We start from the raw sequence: 17,831 nt of genomic DNA, 5'->3' as shown, positions 1-17,831 counted from the left end.
ATTGACGGCCTAACCTTAGAGCTTGTGCACATGATTGTATTTCTGGTCCGAGTGTGATCCGACAAAATATCGGATTGCACTTGGCCCAATGTTATTCGATGGGGCCTTGCACATGTCCGATTTCTTTTCTCGGACCGTCGGAAAAATCGCAGCATGTCTGAGTTGGATCCAATTATCAGATCGCAGCCGACCTTGCAAGTCAATGAGTCTGTGGAAAAAATCGGACTGCGTTCGGATGACATTTGAATGCCCTCCGATTTTCACAGACTGACAGAAGGGAGAAGATGGAGAGTTTTTTCTCTCATCTTCTCCTCATCAGAGAAAATCAGATCATACTCTAATATACGAGTGATTAGCATAATTGCCCCGATTCTCTCAGATGAGAGAAAATACTGTTGTGTGCTCCTAACCTTAGGACAGTCATCAATGTTAGATTGTTGGCGGTGCGACACCCGCCGATCAGGTGTTCTTGGTGTCAGCAGCCGGATGTGCTCATTTGCCGAGCAGCACAGCTCTGTCAATGGTATAGTGGCCATGACCGGGTACTGCACATCCGCCCCTAATCACATTAATAGACATATATCTTCAGTACCCCACTGTGGCCTTTATACAGCTGACGGAGCTGTGTAATTTTACTCCACAACTGAGCACATTTGGCTGCTGATCTACGGATAGGCCTCCAATATAAAGTACTGCATAACCCCTTTAAGTGACTGGATGCCCAGCTTTGAAAAGTACTGCCATCTTAATATTATTGTCTGACAATGATGGTGCTGTTACAGTTAGAACCAGATAGACGCTTCTCTGTGAGTTTTATCGAAATTGTCTATATAGATGTGGCCATGGTAAATATTTTTGCCCCTCATGTATCTCCGCATGGCAAGAGCACTTCACGATTTGTAAATAGACTTCAACTTCCACCAATGATTATCAGCTTACAATAAAAGATAGGGGAAACAGAATGAATGAGTACAGTTTATTGGCACTACCTCTCAGCATGGATCTATGGAGAGCGGAGGGTAACCAGCAGGATCACTGACAAGCTGATGAGCATGTGTGATTTAATCAGTGTGATAATAGAAGCATTGAGCTCTCATCGCCTTTGCAGCTCACATCTTGCGTTGCCAAACATCTGGCCCAGTGTGCGTCCTAACAGCTTTGCAGCTTTCAGCAAGGTTCACTTCCTAATAACCGCCCAGCAGCACTCTTCCTCTCCACCGGCACTTTTGATTAACACATCTTTTTGCAGTACAGCACAATATTCAATTTGTCATTCAGGCAAGCATGGAATAAAAACGAGTTGCGATTGAATAGAGCGCTTAATCAAAAGCACAAGTCAGACAGGTTGTGTTTGATGTCAGCTGCAGTAGTAACTGATAGCACAGAACAGGCTGTCACTGTGTTCCTTATTATTTTAAATGCTTCTGATCAGAGTACTTTGTGTTTGATCTTGCACTGGATCAGTAAACATTGATAGACTTCAGTTTAAGGCCAGACAAAATAAAGAGCTTTTACAGGATTTTTAATGACTATGAAACATTTTTATACAGACTGTGTGTATTGTTTGTGCCTTGACTGCAATAACATTTAATAATGTGGGTTCTTAGGTGTTTTTATCGTTCGAGTGCCTAATCATCTTTTTTTCTTTACAGTTCAGTTGTTTAGAGACCTGTCGTGCCAAAGCGGTACTCCAGTATGAAATGTAAGGCGGCCATACATATTAGACTAAGGTCAGCACCTGCTGATTTCAGCCGGACTGGCCAGCTCTCTAATATATATTTGTTGCTTAGCTGGTGTTCGTCAGGAAAAAAAATACTGGGGCATGTTGAATTTAAACATGCCCGATGCTTTTTCAAGAGAGAGCTGCCAGAAGTGCAGTGGCTACTTCCCTCTCCCTATTCAGAACACAGCATTGGTTCTAGGGGAGAATATGGTACCATCTGGTGGCAGCATACACTGCTGCAGAGTTTCACAGCTCCACAATATGGAACCAAAGGAACATTGTGCTCCACCATCCAGGTCCAGATCACACAGATTTACCATGAAAATGAAAGTTATGTTTAGGTCACATGCACTATTCATTCAGCATGTGAAAAACAATCCATGAATATCAATCATTTTTATGGATTTTTTTATTTTCACATTATTTTATACATTTTTTTTTTTGGCATACTGCAATTCCAATAGAGGAAAAAAAAAGCCTTACTTTTAGCTTGCGGCTCTTTGAAAAAAAAAAAGGCCATAAATTCCAAAATTGACAACAAAATACTATAATTTCCTGTAGACTTTATATTAACATCTGGCAGCTGCTTTTTTATTTTTTATTTTTTTTTTTATAAAAAAGATTATAGCAAAACATCTGGATGGACCCTAAAGGGAATCTGTCAAAAAAAACCTTTAACAGAGAATTCTAGTGATTACTTTTAATTCATCCTCTCATTAGTCCCCCAGTATATTTTATTCACCTAATATTACCTTATGTAGTATTTCCTTTTTATCTGAAAATGCACTTCAGTTTGGTCATTGAGCTCATGGTGACTCATTGGGAATCACATGCCTTTATATCCTCTAAGGGGGTCAGCTTCTCAGTCTATAGAAGTTTGTATATGATGCAGTTGAATAGTTTCATAGTACTAAGGTTGAAATAAGACATTATTCCATGAAGTTAAACCTGTAAGCTTACATTTTGATTTAGGAAAAGTCAAAAACCCCATGAATTAGATGCTAATTGCCCCATGTTAGGGGAAAAAATCCTTCTCGACTCCACTTACGGCAATCATATTAATTCCCTGAATCAATGTCCCTTCACAGAATCTACTGTAGCACCCACAACCTGTAATATTATATTTTTCATAAAAGGCATCCAGGCATCTAGAACATTTTTAGTAAATGAACCATTAAAACATGTAATGGTAGAGTTCCATAGTCTCACTGCTCATACAGTGAAGAATTTGTGATGATGACCTGTTCCTGCATGGTCAGCCACAACCATATTTTTTAACACTTCTAATTGTGGAACTTAATATTATTCCAAGATCTATTAATTAAAATGTCCTTTGTTTGGGGGTCAGCCCCTTTAAAGGCCTTTAGTTTCCAGGTGCAGTTCTTTACCCTCTTTGCATGGAATGGACCACTAAAGTTCTCCACAGAGTGTGGGATAGAAACTCATATCAAAGATTAATGAAGATGACTAAACTGTGATTTCCTACATTATAACTGTGTGACCGGCACTGTACAGACTTCTGCACTCTATATTTTTATATAAAATTTTAGCTTCTATAGGAGTATATGGAGGAGAGGATAGCCACAGTTTTCTCCCTGAGGATAGATATGGCCCTGATTCTAGCTGGTCATGTGATGCTGTACTGATGCATCATGGGTTTTTTAGCAGAGTCTAGTCGAATTCAGTGCAGGATGAAATCTAAAAATCAAGACAGTCTGAAGTGAAGCAAGGAGGAGGTTGAACTACATAGAAGTAAGTGCATCATGTAAAAGAAAAATGAGGCTGCAGGGATGGAAAAATAAATTGCTGGACCACTTGTTTAATTTCATATCAAAAGGCGCCCCCTGAACTCCCGCTATAAAAATCCTGATCAATTAATTCCCAGAGCAGAATCACGTGGCCACATCTTTAGGCCCTATTCACACAATAGTATTTCTTGTTTTAAAAATGGACAATTACATGGACCCACAGAATTTATTGAAGCTACTTACAGATGTGTTAATATAACAGATCTCTGTGCCTTCAAGTTTAAAATCAGTTCATGCCTATTCTGATCCATTTTGTTGATCAGACTCGGCCATGAAGCCTATAGGCGGGCATACCCCTTAGAGTAATGTCGGCATGTCTCATTTCGGGTTGCCGATCACATATTTATGCCACCAGCTAACATGTAAGCCGGCAGCTTTCTCATAGAGTATACAGGAGTGCACGGCCAAACGATCGCTCTGTGTATAAGAGAGGCAGCTGAGATGGCTGTCAGTTGAACCATCGTCCGCAGCATCATTTGGCCGGCAGCCATATAGTGTGTATGACCTACTTATGAGCCTCAGGGTAGCCATGCAATTTGAAAGGATCTGTTTTTGTGCGAGCACAAAAAAAATACTCCTTTTGCAACACGCCATCTTGATAACTTGTCACAGAAGGCTATCTCACTTAAGATAACTAACTTAACATTGAACGAGCCACTGACCAATATTAAGCTAGGTGTCAAATTACACTTTTTTGTGCCGTGTTGTCCCAATTAACTGTGATTTCTGAGTAACCTTAGTTAGATCTGTACACAGTTGTGTGAAAGTGCCCAAAATTAAAGGGGTTTTCCCACAAACGAAAGTTCATTTTAATCAATAGATCTTGGAATAATAATAACTTCCACAGTTGGATGTATTTAAAGGGAACCTGTCACATCCTAGCTGCCCTCTAGACTGCCCCCCATAGCGTTGTTAGTGATGCAATGTGCATCACTAACAAGCTGTTTTCATGAAAACCGGTGGTAGTATAATGATGTTATAACGTTTAATATACTTAGATCCTACCTGCTTTTTCAGTCATAGCGTCGTGCTTGTCATATTTAGTCATAGTGGGACGCAGCATTCACTCACTGCTGATATTGTGGGGCGTAGGCGCACTTGTATATGTCCGGCCGCCTGCACAGTGAGGCTGTGTGATTACCAGCTTCACTGCGCATGACTGAATATGACAAGCATGCCCCTATGACTGAAAAGGCAGGTAGGATCTAAGTATATTAAACGCTATGAAATCATTATAGCTGCACCAATTTTCATGAAAACAGCTTGTTAGTGATGCACATTGCAGCTGATTCTTTTTGTGAGTAAAACATTTCACTGCCTGTCTTTAAACAATGTTTTACTTCAAAGAAAGAATCAGCTGTGATCCCCTGCTGTAGTGTCTGTATACTCTTTTCCTTCCTCACCTGCCAGGAGATGTGGTATGATCAGACCATGTTCCTGTACGGTCAGACACAGCCATTACACAGTACACAGCAGGGGCACATTTATAAGATTATCTCAGCTCAGGGACATTTTATTTAAACACATCCAATTGTGAAAGTTATTATTATTCAAAGATCTATTGATTAAAAATTACTTTTATCCGTGGGAAAACCCCTTTAAGCTGTCAAATGACTCAACTCAAAACTGGACTTGCATCAGGGGACAAAGGCTCTTTAACTGCTTTAAAGCCACATTGATTCACATACAGGCTCCTGTATAAGACCTTATTCACATGTGCCCATTTTGCATCCAGAAAATAATGGACCATCCAGGTGATAGCCCACGTTTTATCCATGGAAGTTGTCTAACAACTAGTCCATGAGAAACAGACAGCACATACTGTAGATAACATTACCTTCAATGGACGATTTCTGTCTGGAAAACAAACAAGAATAAGACCTGTCTCCTCCTTCTTTATGTGGACCATCGGGTCACAAAAAAGAGTGACATGTGAATAGCCACACAGAAAATAATGGGATTTAGAATAGTCCTTTTGCTACAATTACTTTTGCCAAAAATAAATGTAGTTGGAGGAACTCTTTATTCCCCAGGGGTGAAATGTGTTATTATGAGAATAAATGGTCACATTATATCTGTAGTAACATGGCTGAATACACAGGTAAAGGCACGTGTATACTTAGATGCAAATTGTTTTTCAGTCTGTTTCTATGTAGATTTATTAAAAATTGAATTCAAGATTGGTAATAAAGCTTTATCCAGTCTTTTATTACCCCAGACGCGTGTAGCCAGCAGTTAAACCATTTGAAATGTGGCTTTTTTAACATTAGTCTTTGTAAATGATTGCTGCTTTTTTTATTACAGATATAAAGAGTACAAGAAATCTGTGCACCATCAATTACTGTTTTGTAAAAGAAGTACAAATTGTTTTTTTATGTAGCGCAGTTCAACTTGCCATCAAATTGACTATGTAATAAAAGGAATAGAAGAAAACAAACTGTACAAATAAGTCTGGTTCCAATATGGGCTGATTGCTATTCTTTTCATTGTAACATTAATATTTAAAGGGGATGCCTCAAGTTTGGAAGTTATCCCCTAACCATGGAATAGGGCATAACTTTCTGATCTCTGGGGGTACATTCACTCCGACCCCACTATCTTGAGAACCAGGACTCTGAAGGGCCCTATATGAAAGGAGCAGGGGTCGATGAGGAACACATCTGTTCCATCCATTCTTAATGGGACTGCCAGAGTTAGCAGAGCGCAGCATTCAGCTGGTCTTCAGCGCTCCCATTAAGAATGAATGAAGCAGCAGTGCACATGATTGAACACCACTTCATTCACACGGAGCTCTTCAGAGCCTTGGTTCTCAGGATCGATGGGGGTTCTAGCGGTTGGACCCCCAGCAATCAGGAAGTTATTCCTTTTTCATGGACAGGAGGTAGCTTACAAACCTGAGACAACTCCTTTACTGGGATTGTATAAAAATAAAATGTTATATGTGATATAAATATTATAGATATGTGATATATGTGGAGTCTGCACAGTCATTCCAAGCTACTCTATGGGAGTTACAGAAAAAGTCAACTGAGACCTCTTACAGCAGTCACACCACCAAAGATCTAACATTAAAGGACTAGTTCAATGAGATGATGGTATGACCTATCCACACTGCGGCGCTTGGTTATTTCAGGCAGTCCCATAGAGGATGGTTTGGTGGTCAAAAATGTGCACTGTCACTCAATTCAAAAGGGGGATGGGCACCGATCTATCTAGAAGTTATCACCTTTCAAATGGATAAGTGTAAATTTATTACCAAATACCTGTATAATCACAGACTAGATAGGCTATAAATGTTGTGCACTGGCATGTAGTATTTCTTTTACCACCTGTCGGAGAAAGGAAGCTGATCCTTTAGCAAACCTTGCAACATGACTAAATTAAGAACACACCTAGAACCACAATCAATGTAACTGGGTCTGGTCACATAAATAATGTTTATATCTTTACCACCAATAGAACAGACCAGAGAACAAATAGACAATTTGAAAAGCTTTAAATATACTATGTATGAAAATCATATACTGTACAGTGAGGTTGAAGGTGGGGACACCTGAGCACCTTAATATGTATCCCCCACAGTCCCAATGAATATATCATATATAAGGAATGTAATAACATCATGCTAGACGATAGGATTAGCAGTAGTAATAACAGAATTAATGCCACAGTGGGAGTAAAACAATGGTATAACCATATCCTAAACCAAACAGCAGGGAAAAATATGGCTATAAGGTAAAAATAGTATAAGGACAAGGATATATACCTGTGAGGGAGAGAGCCAGGGACCCACCGCTCCCATGTGGGTCCCCTGGCTCTCTCCCCCACAGGGGAGAGTGATAATGAGATAATTTGACTTTTATGTTCTTGCAAGGTAGCGGTATCTAACTTATACAGTGTATTATATTATTAAGTTTACTCTATGGCTATTGATTCAGTGCAAGATTATAACTACACAAAGCAAGATTTTTTTATTGATCATGTACCATATAATATTGTATTGGAAAAGTATGCAGAAACTACGATTGTGTATTTAGTTTGGAAATTATACTCCGAATACATATTTCGAGCTAGTTACCAGAATATGGCTAGTTATCTGCTGACTGAGCTATTTAGGCAGTAATGATCTAGATTTGTCGAATGTCCTTAAGTTTATTCGGCTGTGGTTGAATAAATAATACTTTGCACTCATTGTTTTAACTTTGTTCATTAGGTCCAAAGACGATGGCTCAGGTTCCTGCCATTCTGATGCCAATGCGGTTCAAGGACAGCAGTCATTCTTTCTACGGGTTTTACGGGCCGCCTTGCCACTTCAACTTCTTCTGCTGCTTTTAATTGGTCTTGCTTGTCTTGTACCAATGACTGAAGAAGACTACAGCTGTACTTTGTCCAATAATTTTGCACGGTCTTTCCACCCGATGCTCAGATATACCAATGGGCCACCACCTATATGAACACCCTGTTTAATGGAAATCACTGTGGAATATATATGAGCTGTTGCCAGCTTTTTATTGCACTTATCTTGGCAGCTTTACTTCCCTGAATTACCTTTCAGCATAAATCCAATACTGTATTGGTCACAGGATACTGTGTTCCAGTAACTTAAGTTATACTAAAAAGGTGACATCAAGATTAACGTAGAAGACGATACATAGACGACATCTCTAATATAACTGTAAAATTCAGTTCTGTAATTCCTACTCTGAGCATTATCAGTATTGGACAAAAAGTCTCTAATTATGAAGCTATTTTAGATGCTTGTAATATAAAATTTTAAATAGCTTATATGGCAAATATTTTTTTACTTTTCCCTGTTGCATTTTTGGTTTACGGGCTTTCTGTGTGTTGGTGTGTTAAAGGAAGCATGAAATCACTGTAAAACTCTAGTTAAAGTATGAAGGATGTACAAATGAATGATACTTTTTTGGTTAATAAACTGGATGTAAGAAATAAAATCATGATTTCAGAAGAATCTATGAAATGTTAAGAGATTAGAAAATATTATTTATGTATGTACAGTTTGCTAAGCCAAGTTCTGTTTGTATTGATTTCTTGCAATTATAGATATTGTAAAATATAATGGTGTCTGTGTTTTGCTTTTTGTTACGTTGGGCAACACTATTGACTTGCTGGGGATATATAACCAAACTAAACATACACTGTAATGACTTCCCACAAGGGCTCATGCAGACGGCCATAGATTCTCTCATCCAAGAAAATCGGGCCTATTTTGCTATTGAAACTCTGATCCGAGTGTCAGCATAGTGTTATCCGATTCTCTCAAATGACAGAATCAGAGCACACTGTGAGGAGAAGATGGAGAATAAAATTTCCCCTTCTTCTCCATCTTCTCCATTGCCTCAGTGCACGGAAATCAGACTTCACTCACATGTCATCTGAGTGTAGTCCTATGATTTCCACGCACTCAATAAACAGATCTGTACTCGCTTAAAAAATCATCTGCTGCTCCCGCCAACAATTAGGTAAGGACCACTGGAGCATTGGTGCCGGAGCGGAAAAGGATTTATGAGTTGAGTGTAGATTCTGTCACTTTTTACCCTTTAGTCAGAAGTTTTCCAATCTTGGAAAACCCCTTTTAAGATGCAACCAAATAATAATCAGTTGGTAATCCTAACTCTCAAAATGCTGTCACTGACTGGAACAGTAATGCAAAAACCTATTAACGTGCCTAGCAAAGACAGCAGATCTTGAGCATTTGGGAGGTGGAAGTAAGTATTTTGTTGTTAAACGAAAAATCATTTCCCCATGAATAGGACACACAGTACTTTATATGACCTCTATTATTCCGTTAAGCCTATCCTGAAACAAGTGCCTCACCTGGGCACAAGGCCTTGCTACTCTGTTTCTCTTGACGAAAGGAACATACATTTTCCTTCTGGATAGTAAGTATATGCCTTTTTGATCATAATAGACACGAGGACCACCTACCTTTTCCCCCTGGACACCAGGCCATTCCCCCTTCTGCATATGACCAGTTAATGTTCTAATCAATACCCATTTTGTCTGACAAGCTGATAATTCTCATATATTTTGCAAGAGCAAACTGGTAGAACATGAGGAACTTATCAGAATACTATAATCGAGCATTATAAACAGGCACAAAACTGTAGTTATGGCCCTTATTCCGGCCCTTTCTGGACCTAGTCTCAAGAAAAATGTAACAACTGGAAGTACAGAGAGTTTAGATTGTGATCAGAAATACTGAAGTTTGCACATACATGACACCTGGTCCTGAAAATTCACCTGAAACAGTAGGGAAGCTTTACACTGAAAAATGCAATAAAAATATTAATAATGCTATTACATCAAGCATGTCCACTATTTAATGGAAAATTTGCAATACCAATGTCTTGTTTTCCAACTCTTTCCATCACTGAAGCACTGAAGGATTACCTGACTCTAGCTGACCCTAGATGTGAGACAAATATCTGCCAGGGCAGATGATACTGACAGTTACCCGTGATTACTAGATTCGTTGCACGTTTTTCATGCTCAATGATCAAAGGTCGTCTTTCTGTTGCCCAATTAAAATCTAGCTTAAAGCTGAATAGTGTACATATTAGAAATCCTACAAAAAATAAAGTTAAACCATGGCTCCGTGCTTTTGAGATTTTATATATACTGTGTGTGTATATATATATATATATATATATATATATATATATATATATGTACAGTACAGACCAAAAGTTTGGACACACTTTATTTAAAGATTTTTCTGTTTTTTCATGACTATGAAAATTGTACATTCACACTGAAGGCATCAAAACTATGAATTAACACATGTGGAATTATATACTTAACAAAAAAGTGTGAAACAACTGAAAATATGTCTTATATTCTAGGTTCTTCAAAGTAGCCACCTTTTGCTTTGATGACTGCTTTGCACACTCTTGGCATTCTCTTGATGAGCTTCAAGAGGTAGTCACCGGAAATGGTTTTCACTTCACAGGTGTGCCCTGTCGGGTTTAATAAGTGGGATTTCTTGCCTTATAAATGGGGTTGGGACCATCAGTTGTGTTGTGCAGAAGTCTGGTGGATACACAGCTGATCGTCCTACTGAATAGACTGTTAGCTGCTTTTTTCTTACCATAATGCAAATTCTAAGTAAAGAAAACCGAGCGGCCATCATTACTTTAAGAAATGAAGGTCAGTCAGTCTGAAAAATTGGGAAAACTTTGAAAGTGTCCCCAAGTGCAGTTGCAAAAACCATCAAGCTCTACAAAGAAACTGGCTCACATGAGGACCGCCCCAGGAAAGGAAGACCAAGAGTCACCTCTGCTTCTGAGGATAAGTTTATCCGAGTCACCAGCCTCAGAAATCGCAGGTTAACAGCAGCTCAGATTAGAGACCAGGTCAATACCACACAGAGTTCTAGCAGCAGACGCATCTCTACAACAACTGTTAACCGCTTCGCGACGGCCCACTGTAGATAAACGTTAGCGCTGCCTGGGCTCTGTGCAGCGCCGACGTTTAAAAACGGTGGGTGGTCCCGCAGCGCTCAGGACCCCGAGGGTCCCTAAGGGGTCTAGTTTACAAAATGGTGTCACTTGTGGGGGGTTTCCACTGTTTAGTCACATTAGGGGCTCCCCAAATGCGACATGGTGTCCGCTAATTATTCAAACAAATTTTACATTCAAAAAGTCAAATGGCGCTCCTTCCCTTCCGAACCCTGCAGTGTACCCAAATAGTGGTTTTCCCCCACATATGGGGTATCGGCATACTCAGGAGGAATTGCACAGCAAATTTAATGGTGCAATTTCTCCTGTTACCCTTATGATAATGCAAAATTAGGGGATGAAAAACATTTTTGTGGGAAAAATGTGAAAATTTTATTTTTACAGCTCAATATTATAAACTTCTGTGAAGCACCTTGGGGTTCAAGGTGCTCACCACACATCTAGATAAGTTCCCTAAGGGGTCTAGTTTCCAAAATGGTGTCACTTGTGGGGGGTTTCCACTGTTTAGGCACATCAGGAGCTCTCCAAACGCAACATGGCATCTGCTAATTATTCAAACAAATTTTACATTCAAAAAGTCTAATGGCGCTCCTTCCCTTCCGAACCCTGCACTGCGCCCAAACAGTGGTTTTCCCTCACATATGGGGTATCAGCGCGCTCAAGAGAAATTGCACAAAAAATTTTGGGGTTCATTTTTTCCTGTTACCCCTGCGAAAATAAAAAAAATTGGGTCTAAAGTAACATTTTTGTGAAAAAAGTTAAATGTTAATTTTTTTCTTCCACATTCCAAAAATTCCTGTGAAGCACCTGAAGGGTTAATAAAGTTCTTGAATGTGGTTTTGAGCACCTTGAGGGGTGCAGTTTTTAGAATGGTGTCACTTTTGGGGTATTTTCTGTCATAAAGACCCCTCAAAGTGACTTCAAATATGATGTGGTCCCTAAAAAAATGTTTTTGTAAATTTTGTTGAAAAAATGAGAAATCGCTGGTCATCTTTTAACCCTTATAGCTCCCTAACAAAAAAAAATTTTAGTTCCAAAATTGTGCTGATGTAAAGTAGACATGTGGGAAATGTTATTTATTAACTATTTTGTGTGACATATCTCTCTGATTTAAGGGCATGAAAATTCAAAGTTTGAAAATTGCAAAATGTTCAAAATTTTCGCCAAATTTCCGATTTTTTCACAAATAAACGCAAGTGATATCGAAGAAATTTTACCACTGTCATGAAGTACAATATGTCACGAAAAAACTATCTCAGAATCAGGGGAATCCGTTGAAGCGTTCCAGAGTAATTACTTCATAAAGTGACAGTGGTCAGAATTGAAAAAATTGGCCCGGTCACGAAGGCAAAAACAGGCTCTGGCGCAAAGTGGTTAAGAGGAGACTTTGTACAGCAGGCCTTCTTGGTAAAATAGCTGCTAGGAAACCACTGCTAAGGACAGGCAACAAGCAGAAGAGACTTATTTGGGCTAAAGAACACAAGGAATGGACATTAGACCAGTGGAAATCTGTGCTTTGGTCTGATGAGTCCAAGTTTGAGATCTTTGGTTCCAACCACCGTGTCTTTGTGCGACGCAAAAAAGGTGAACGGATGGACTCTACTTGCCTGGTTTCCACCGTGAAGCATGGAGGAGGAGGTGTGATGGTGTGGGGGTGCTTTGCTGGTGACACTGTTGGGGATTTATTCAAAATTGAAGGCATACTGAACCATCATGGCTACCACAGCATCTTGCAGCGGCATGCTATTCCATCCGGTTTGCGTTTAGTTGGACCATCATTTATTTTTCAACACAACAATGACCCCAAACACACCTCCAGGTTGTGTAAGGGCTATTTGGCCAAGAAGGAGAGTAATGGGGTGCTACGCCAGATGACCTGGCCTCCACAGTCACCAGACCTGAACCCAATCGAGATGGTTTGGGGTGAGCTGGACCGCAGAGTGAAGGCAAAAGGGCCAACAAGTGCTAAGAATCTCTGGGAACTCCTTCAAGATTGTTGGAAGACCATTTCCAGTGACTACCTCTTGAAGCTCATCAAGATAATGCCAAGAGTGTGCAAAGCACTCATCAAAGCAAAAGGTGGCTACTTTGAAGAACCTAGAATATAAGACATATTTTCAGTTGTTTCACACTTTTTTGTTAAGTATATAATTCCACATGTGTTAATTCATAGTTTTGATGCCTTCATTGTGAATGTACAATTTTCATAGTCATGAAAATACAGAAAAATCTTTAAATCTTTAACCTGAACCAATTCTTATGTAACATGGGAAAGTATAAAAAACACTGCTGTGGTCTTCACAATCCTCTTGCAATAAGACAAGCTGGATGGCAAAACAAGTGCTAGGAATAACCCCAAAAAATTTGAATGAAAAAATAACTTTTAACCATGCCAAAGGAGTTGAAAAGAAAAATCTTGAGTGAGGAAAAGAAGGGCTCAAGTCTGGCTTTACTAGCAGAGGGATATAGTGAGCGTCATGTTGCCTCCATCCTTAAAATGTCGAAGACGGCAGTCCATTACAACAAGGTCAAGCAGCAGACATTGGGAACAACAAAGCTACAGACCGGCAGAGGGCGAAACCTACTCTCCACTGACCGGGATGACCGTCATCTTATTCGAATGTCAATCAGCAACCGCAGGATGGCATCAAGTGACCTACAAAAGGAACGGCAAATAGCAGCTGGGGTGAAGTGCACGCCAAGAACAGTTCGTAACAGGCTCCTAGAGGCAGGCCTCAAGTCATGTAAAGCTAGAAAAAAGCCTTTCATCAATGAGAAGCAAAGGAGAGCCAGGCTGAAGTTTGCCAAAGACCATAAGGATTGGACTATAGAGGACTAGAGTAAGGTAATCTTCTCTGATGAGTCTAATTTTCAGCTTTGCCCAACACCTGGTCGTCTAATGGTTAGACAGAGACCTGGAGAGGCATACAAGCCACAGTGTCTTGCACCCACTGTGAAATTTGGTGGAGGATCGGTGATGATGAGGGGATGCTTCAGCAAGGCTGGAATTGGGCAGATTAATTTTTGCGAAGGACGTATGAATCAAGCCGGATACAAGGTTATCCTTGAAAAACATTTGCTTCCTTCTGCTCAGGCAATGTTCCCCAACTCTGAGGAATGATTTTTCCAGCAGGACAATGCCCCATGCCACACAGCTAGGTCAATCAATGTGTGGATGAAGGAGCTCCATATCAAGACCGTGTCATGGCCAGCCCATTCTCCAGACCTGAACCCCACTGAAAACCTCTGGAATGTAATCAAGAGGAAGATGGATAATCACAAGACATCAAACGAAGAAGAACTGCTTCAATTTTTGTGCCAGGCGTGGCATAAGGTCACCCAAAAGCAGTGTGAAAGACTGGTGGAAAGCAGCCAAGACGCATGAAAGCTGGGATTAAAAATCATGGTTATTCCACCAAATATTGATTTCTGAACTCTTCCTGAGTTAAATCATGAGTATTGTTGTTTCTAAATGAATAAGAACTTGTTTTCTTGGCATTATTTGAGGTCTGAAAGCACTGTTTATTTCTTATTATTTTGGCGATTTCTCGTTTGCTGCAAATAAATACAACATTTTTAGCTTTGAATTTCGGAGACATGTTGTCAGTAGTTTATAGAATAAAACAACAATGTACATTTTACTCAAAAATATACCTATAAAGAAAAAAATCAGAGAAAATTAAAATTTTTCAGTGGTCTCTTAATTTTTGCCGGAGCTGTATATATAAAATCACAGTTTCTTTCTGTTGAGCACAAGAAAAAGTTCTTGCTGTATCAGGTCAGTAGTCTTGACAAGTAATGTGATCTGTTAGAAACTAATGAAGTGACTGTATTCAGTGTCAGCAGTCTGACCTGTCGCTGCTTCATAGATACTGAGGAAGCAATGATGTATCAAATAAAGTTCACATTTAAATGGACACTGCAAGATATGTTTTAGAACAAAAATGCAGATACTACATTTTTCATGAACCATGTTTATATTGGAAATTAAGACTTGCTGCTAAATAATATGCTTTGTAATTACCGTATATCTAAAGATAGATATTGGAATAAGCAATTTTGTAATGACATCCAAGGGAGAATCTGGCCGATTATGCAACTAACACTCTGGTCAAACTCTGACCAGTGTGTGATCATAGTGTGATCCAATTCTCTTGAATGAAGAGAAGATGGAGAAAAAATGTCTCCATGTTCTCCATTCTGTGAGGCTGTGGACATTGGACTGAACTCGGATGACATCCGAGAACAGTCTGATGGTTTCCCACACACTCATTGACTTGCATGGCCGAGTGCGATCCAAATATCAGATCGAACTCAGGCATGCAGCGAATTTTTCTTCTGACAGCAACTGTCTGAGGAAAAAATCGGACATGTGCAAGGCCCCATAGCATAACATTGGTCTAACTGCAATTCGATGTTTTGTCGTATCACACTCTGACCGATAATATGGCCGTCTGTACGAGCCCTAAAAGTTTCTATCAGAGCCAGTATAGGGTACGGATAGAAGGTCAGAGTGCACAGCTCATTCACATAGGGACAGAAAAAGGCTCAAATTGGATTGTGTTATACCACTACCCTAGCGTTGAAGCACATTGAAGATAGTAGTCAGTCTGTGAATAATAATCAAAAGATTGAAGTTAGTGAAGTGCTGTAGCTGCATAGTTAATACATAGTTAATATGACTGTGAATTAATTGATCAATGAAATTCTGCAGAAACAGCACAGCACCTCTAAGAGCATTTTTTTTATAAATCTTCACACTGCAATTGCAAACTAGGAGAATAGTTTAATACCAAATGTCCTCATTTTGCTAGCAACAAAGAATTCCGAAACCTAGGCTTGTGTGTCACAGGCAGCAAAGCCATAATGGTTTCAATATTTTAAATACAAATCACAAGTTTTTTGAATCCATAAACGTAAAAACAACTGTTAACCTCACATAGTGTGCATCATGTTACATTTTTTCCCTTTTTTTTTTGCACATTTATTTGTTGTAGAAATCCAATGTTAGACCGGTACACACCACCCAAATACTGGAGCCTGTGGCAGACCTGCTTTGGGGATGTGAAACTAGCAAGCTTTCTTGTACTTTTTGTTTTTTTTGGACAGTACTGGGGCTTTGATTTTATTTTTAATTTGCAACGTAGCATTATGGGTTATGTTGCATTTTTGTTCAAGGGGTAAAACAACCAAAAAAAGAGGTTAAGATTTTACTTTTGTTTTAAATGGAACCTGTCATCTGATACATGTTGCACAAACCGTGGGCAGCATAAATCAGCCACTGGCATTTCAGAGGAAAAAATACTTTTAATAGCTGCCAGGAACTGAGCTGCACTATTGATTAGTCATACAGGCGGGTTGCTGGCAAGTGCGTATAGACGAAGGCTTGTCAGTGGGCAGGGAGAAGCCACCGGGTACCCGCCTATACGACTGTTCAACTGCCTACCTCGGTCCTCAGCAGCTATTAAAAGTATATTTTTCTCTGAAACACTGCAGCGTTTCAGAGACAAACATACATGGCTGGGATACTACAGCCAATGGCTAATACATGCTGCCCACGTTTTGGGCAGCATGTATCAGCTGACGGGATCCTTTTAATATTTAAATCTAACAAGCGTAAAAGGCCAAAACAATACTGCTGGCTGTTGCCACAAATTACTTTCCATGCATTTACTTTCATAATAACATAGTATTTTAGGATTATATATGTTACATTTTTTTGTAAAGGGTGAGAAACATTAAAAGAATTCTAAAACAATTGACTTTAACAACTGTATGCACCACAACAATACTGCTCACCTAACAAAAACATAGCATTCTGGTTAAATCTTTTGGTCAGGGGAGATAATATTGTTTTAAAAAACAGAAATTTGAAAACATTACATGCATGTTTTACTTTTTGTATACCTGTTTAAATATTTCAATTTGGCAATCGTACACCGCACTATATATACTGTGCGCTGTTGCTGGATTTCCTAATTAGGGATGAGCGGACCCTTGAAAATTTGGGTTATGGTACCCAAACCCGAACTTTAGTCCAAAGTTCAGTTCGGGTACCAGAACTGTACCCGAACTTCAACCGGAACCCAAACCCCATTGTAAACAATGGAGACCCGAACTTTGGAGCTGGAAAAAAAAATATCTCTCTCTCTCTTGCAATGGACTTCCATGAGAAGTCAGTGTTCAGCGTTTAGCTTATCTCTCTTTCTAGTACCTGCAATTTGTTATGTGTTCCATTTTGGGCAGATTAATCTGCTATAAATAAACATTTGAATACAAATTATTATAATAAATTAAAGACATTTAACAGTACATGTTTGTTTTGTACACCTGTTTACATTGTCAAATTGGAGACACATACACGCCACACCAGGGTTGGACTGGGGTGTCTGGGGCCCACAGGGGGAATTGACTCTAGGGGCCCACTCTACAACTATATGAAAATATCTGTAAGCCATTATCTCTGTTATAGTGGAACATCGACTGTAAAACACAGGTGGCTCCTGCACATCTACTATGTGCACTCCATAACTGGGATGTACAATTACGGTAGTTTGCATTAAAGGGCTTCTTTGGTTAAAACTAGTTAGAATAATACAAGGGAGAAATACCGCCACACCGTGACCAGACCACATAGTGACTGAATAATACTACATACAAGGGAGAAATACTGCCACACCATGACCAGACCACATATTACCACCACATAGTGACCGAATAACACTAGATACAAGGGAGAAATATTGCAACACATATTACCACCACATAGTGACCAAATACTACAATACTGATCATGAATAAAAACCATAATACTAACAA

General features: G+C 39.4%; 1 protein-coding gene across 19 annotated transcripts in view; it reads left to right on the top strand.

Moving 5' to 3' along the window:
* The window catches only part of SYNE1 (spectrin repeat containing nuclear envelope protein 1), a 613,834-nt gene extending 605,255 nt beyond the window's left edge, over nt 1-8,579 (top strand). For 11 of the 19 annotated variants that reach the window (XM_073672712.1, XM_073672713.1, XM_073672718.1 and 8 more), the window contains one exon: nt 7,745-8,579. In XM_073672712.1, coding sequence (XP_073528813.1) covers nt 7,745-7,985 — 241 coding nt within the window. In that variant the 3' untranslated portion in view covers nt 7,986-8,579. The remainder of the gene's footprint in view (nt 1-7,744) is intronic. The other 8 variants (XM_073672730.1, XM_073672719.1, XM_073672720.1 and 5 more) reach the window with 3 other exon arrangements.
* Nucleotides 8,580-17,831: the final 9,252 nt, after the last annotated feature.

Source organism: Phyllobates terribilis, unplaced genomic scaffold (assembly GCF_046119375.1).
Source record: "Phyllobates terribilis strain yellow unplaced genomic scaffold, ASM4611937v1 Scaffold_3__8_contigs__length_932513732, whole genome shotgun sequence".
NCBI lineage: Eukaryota > Metazoa > Chordata > Amphibia > Anura > Dendrobatidae > Phyllobates > Phyllobates terribilis.
This window is presented reverse-complemented; position numbering and strand designations above follow the sequence as displayed.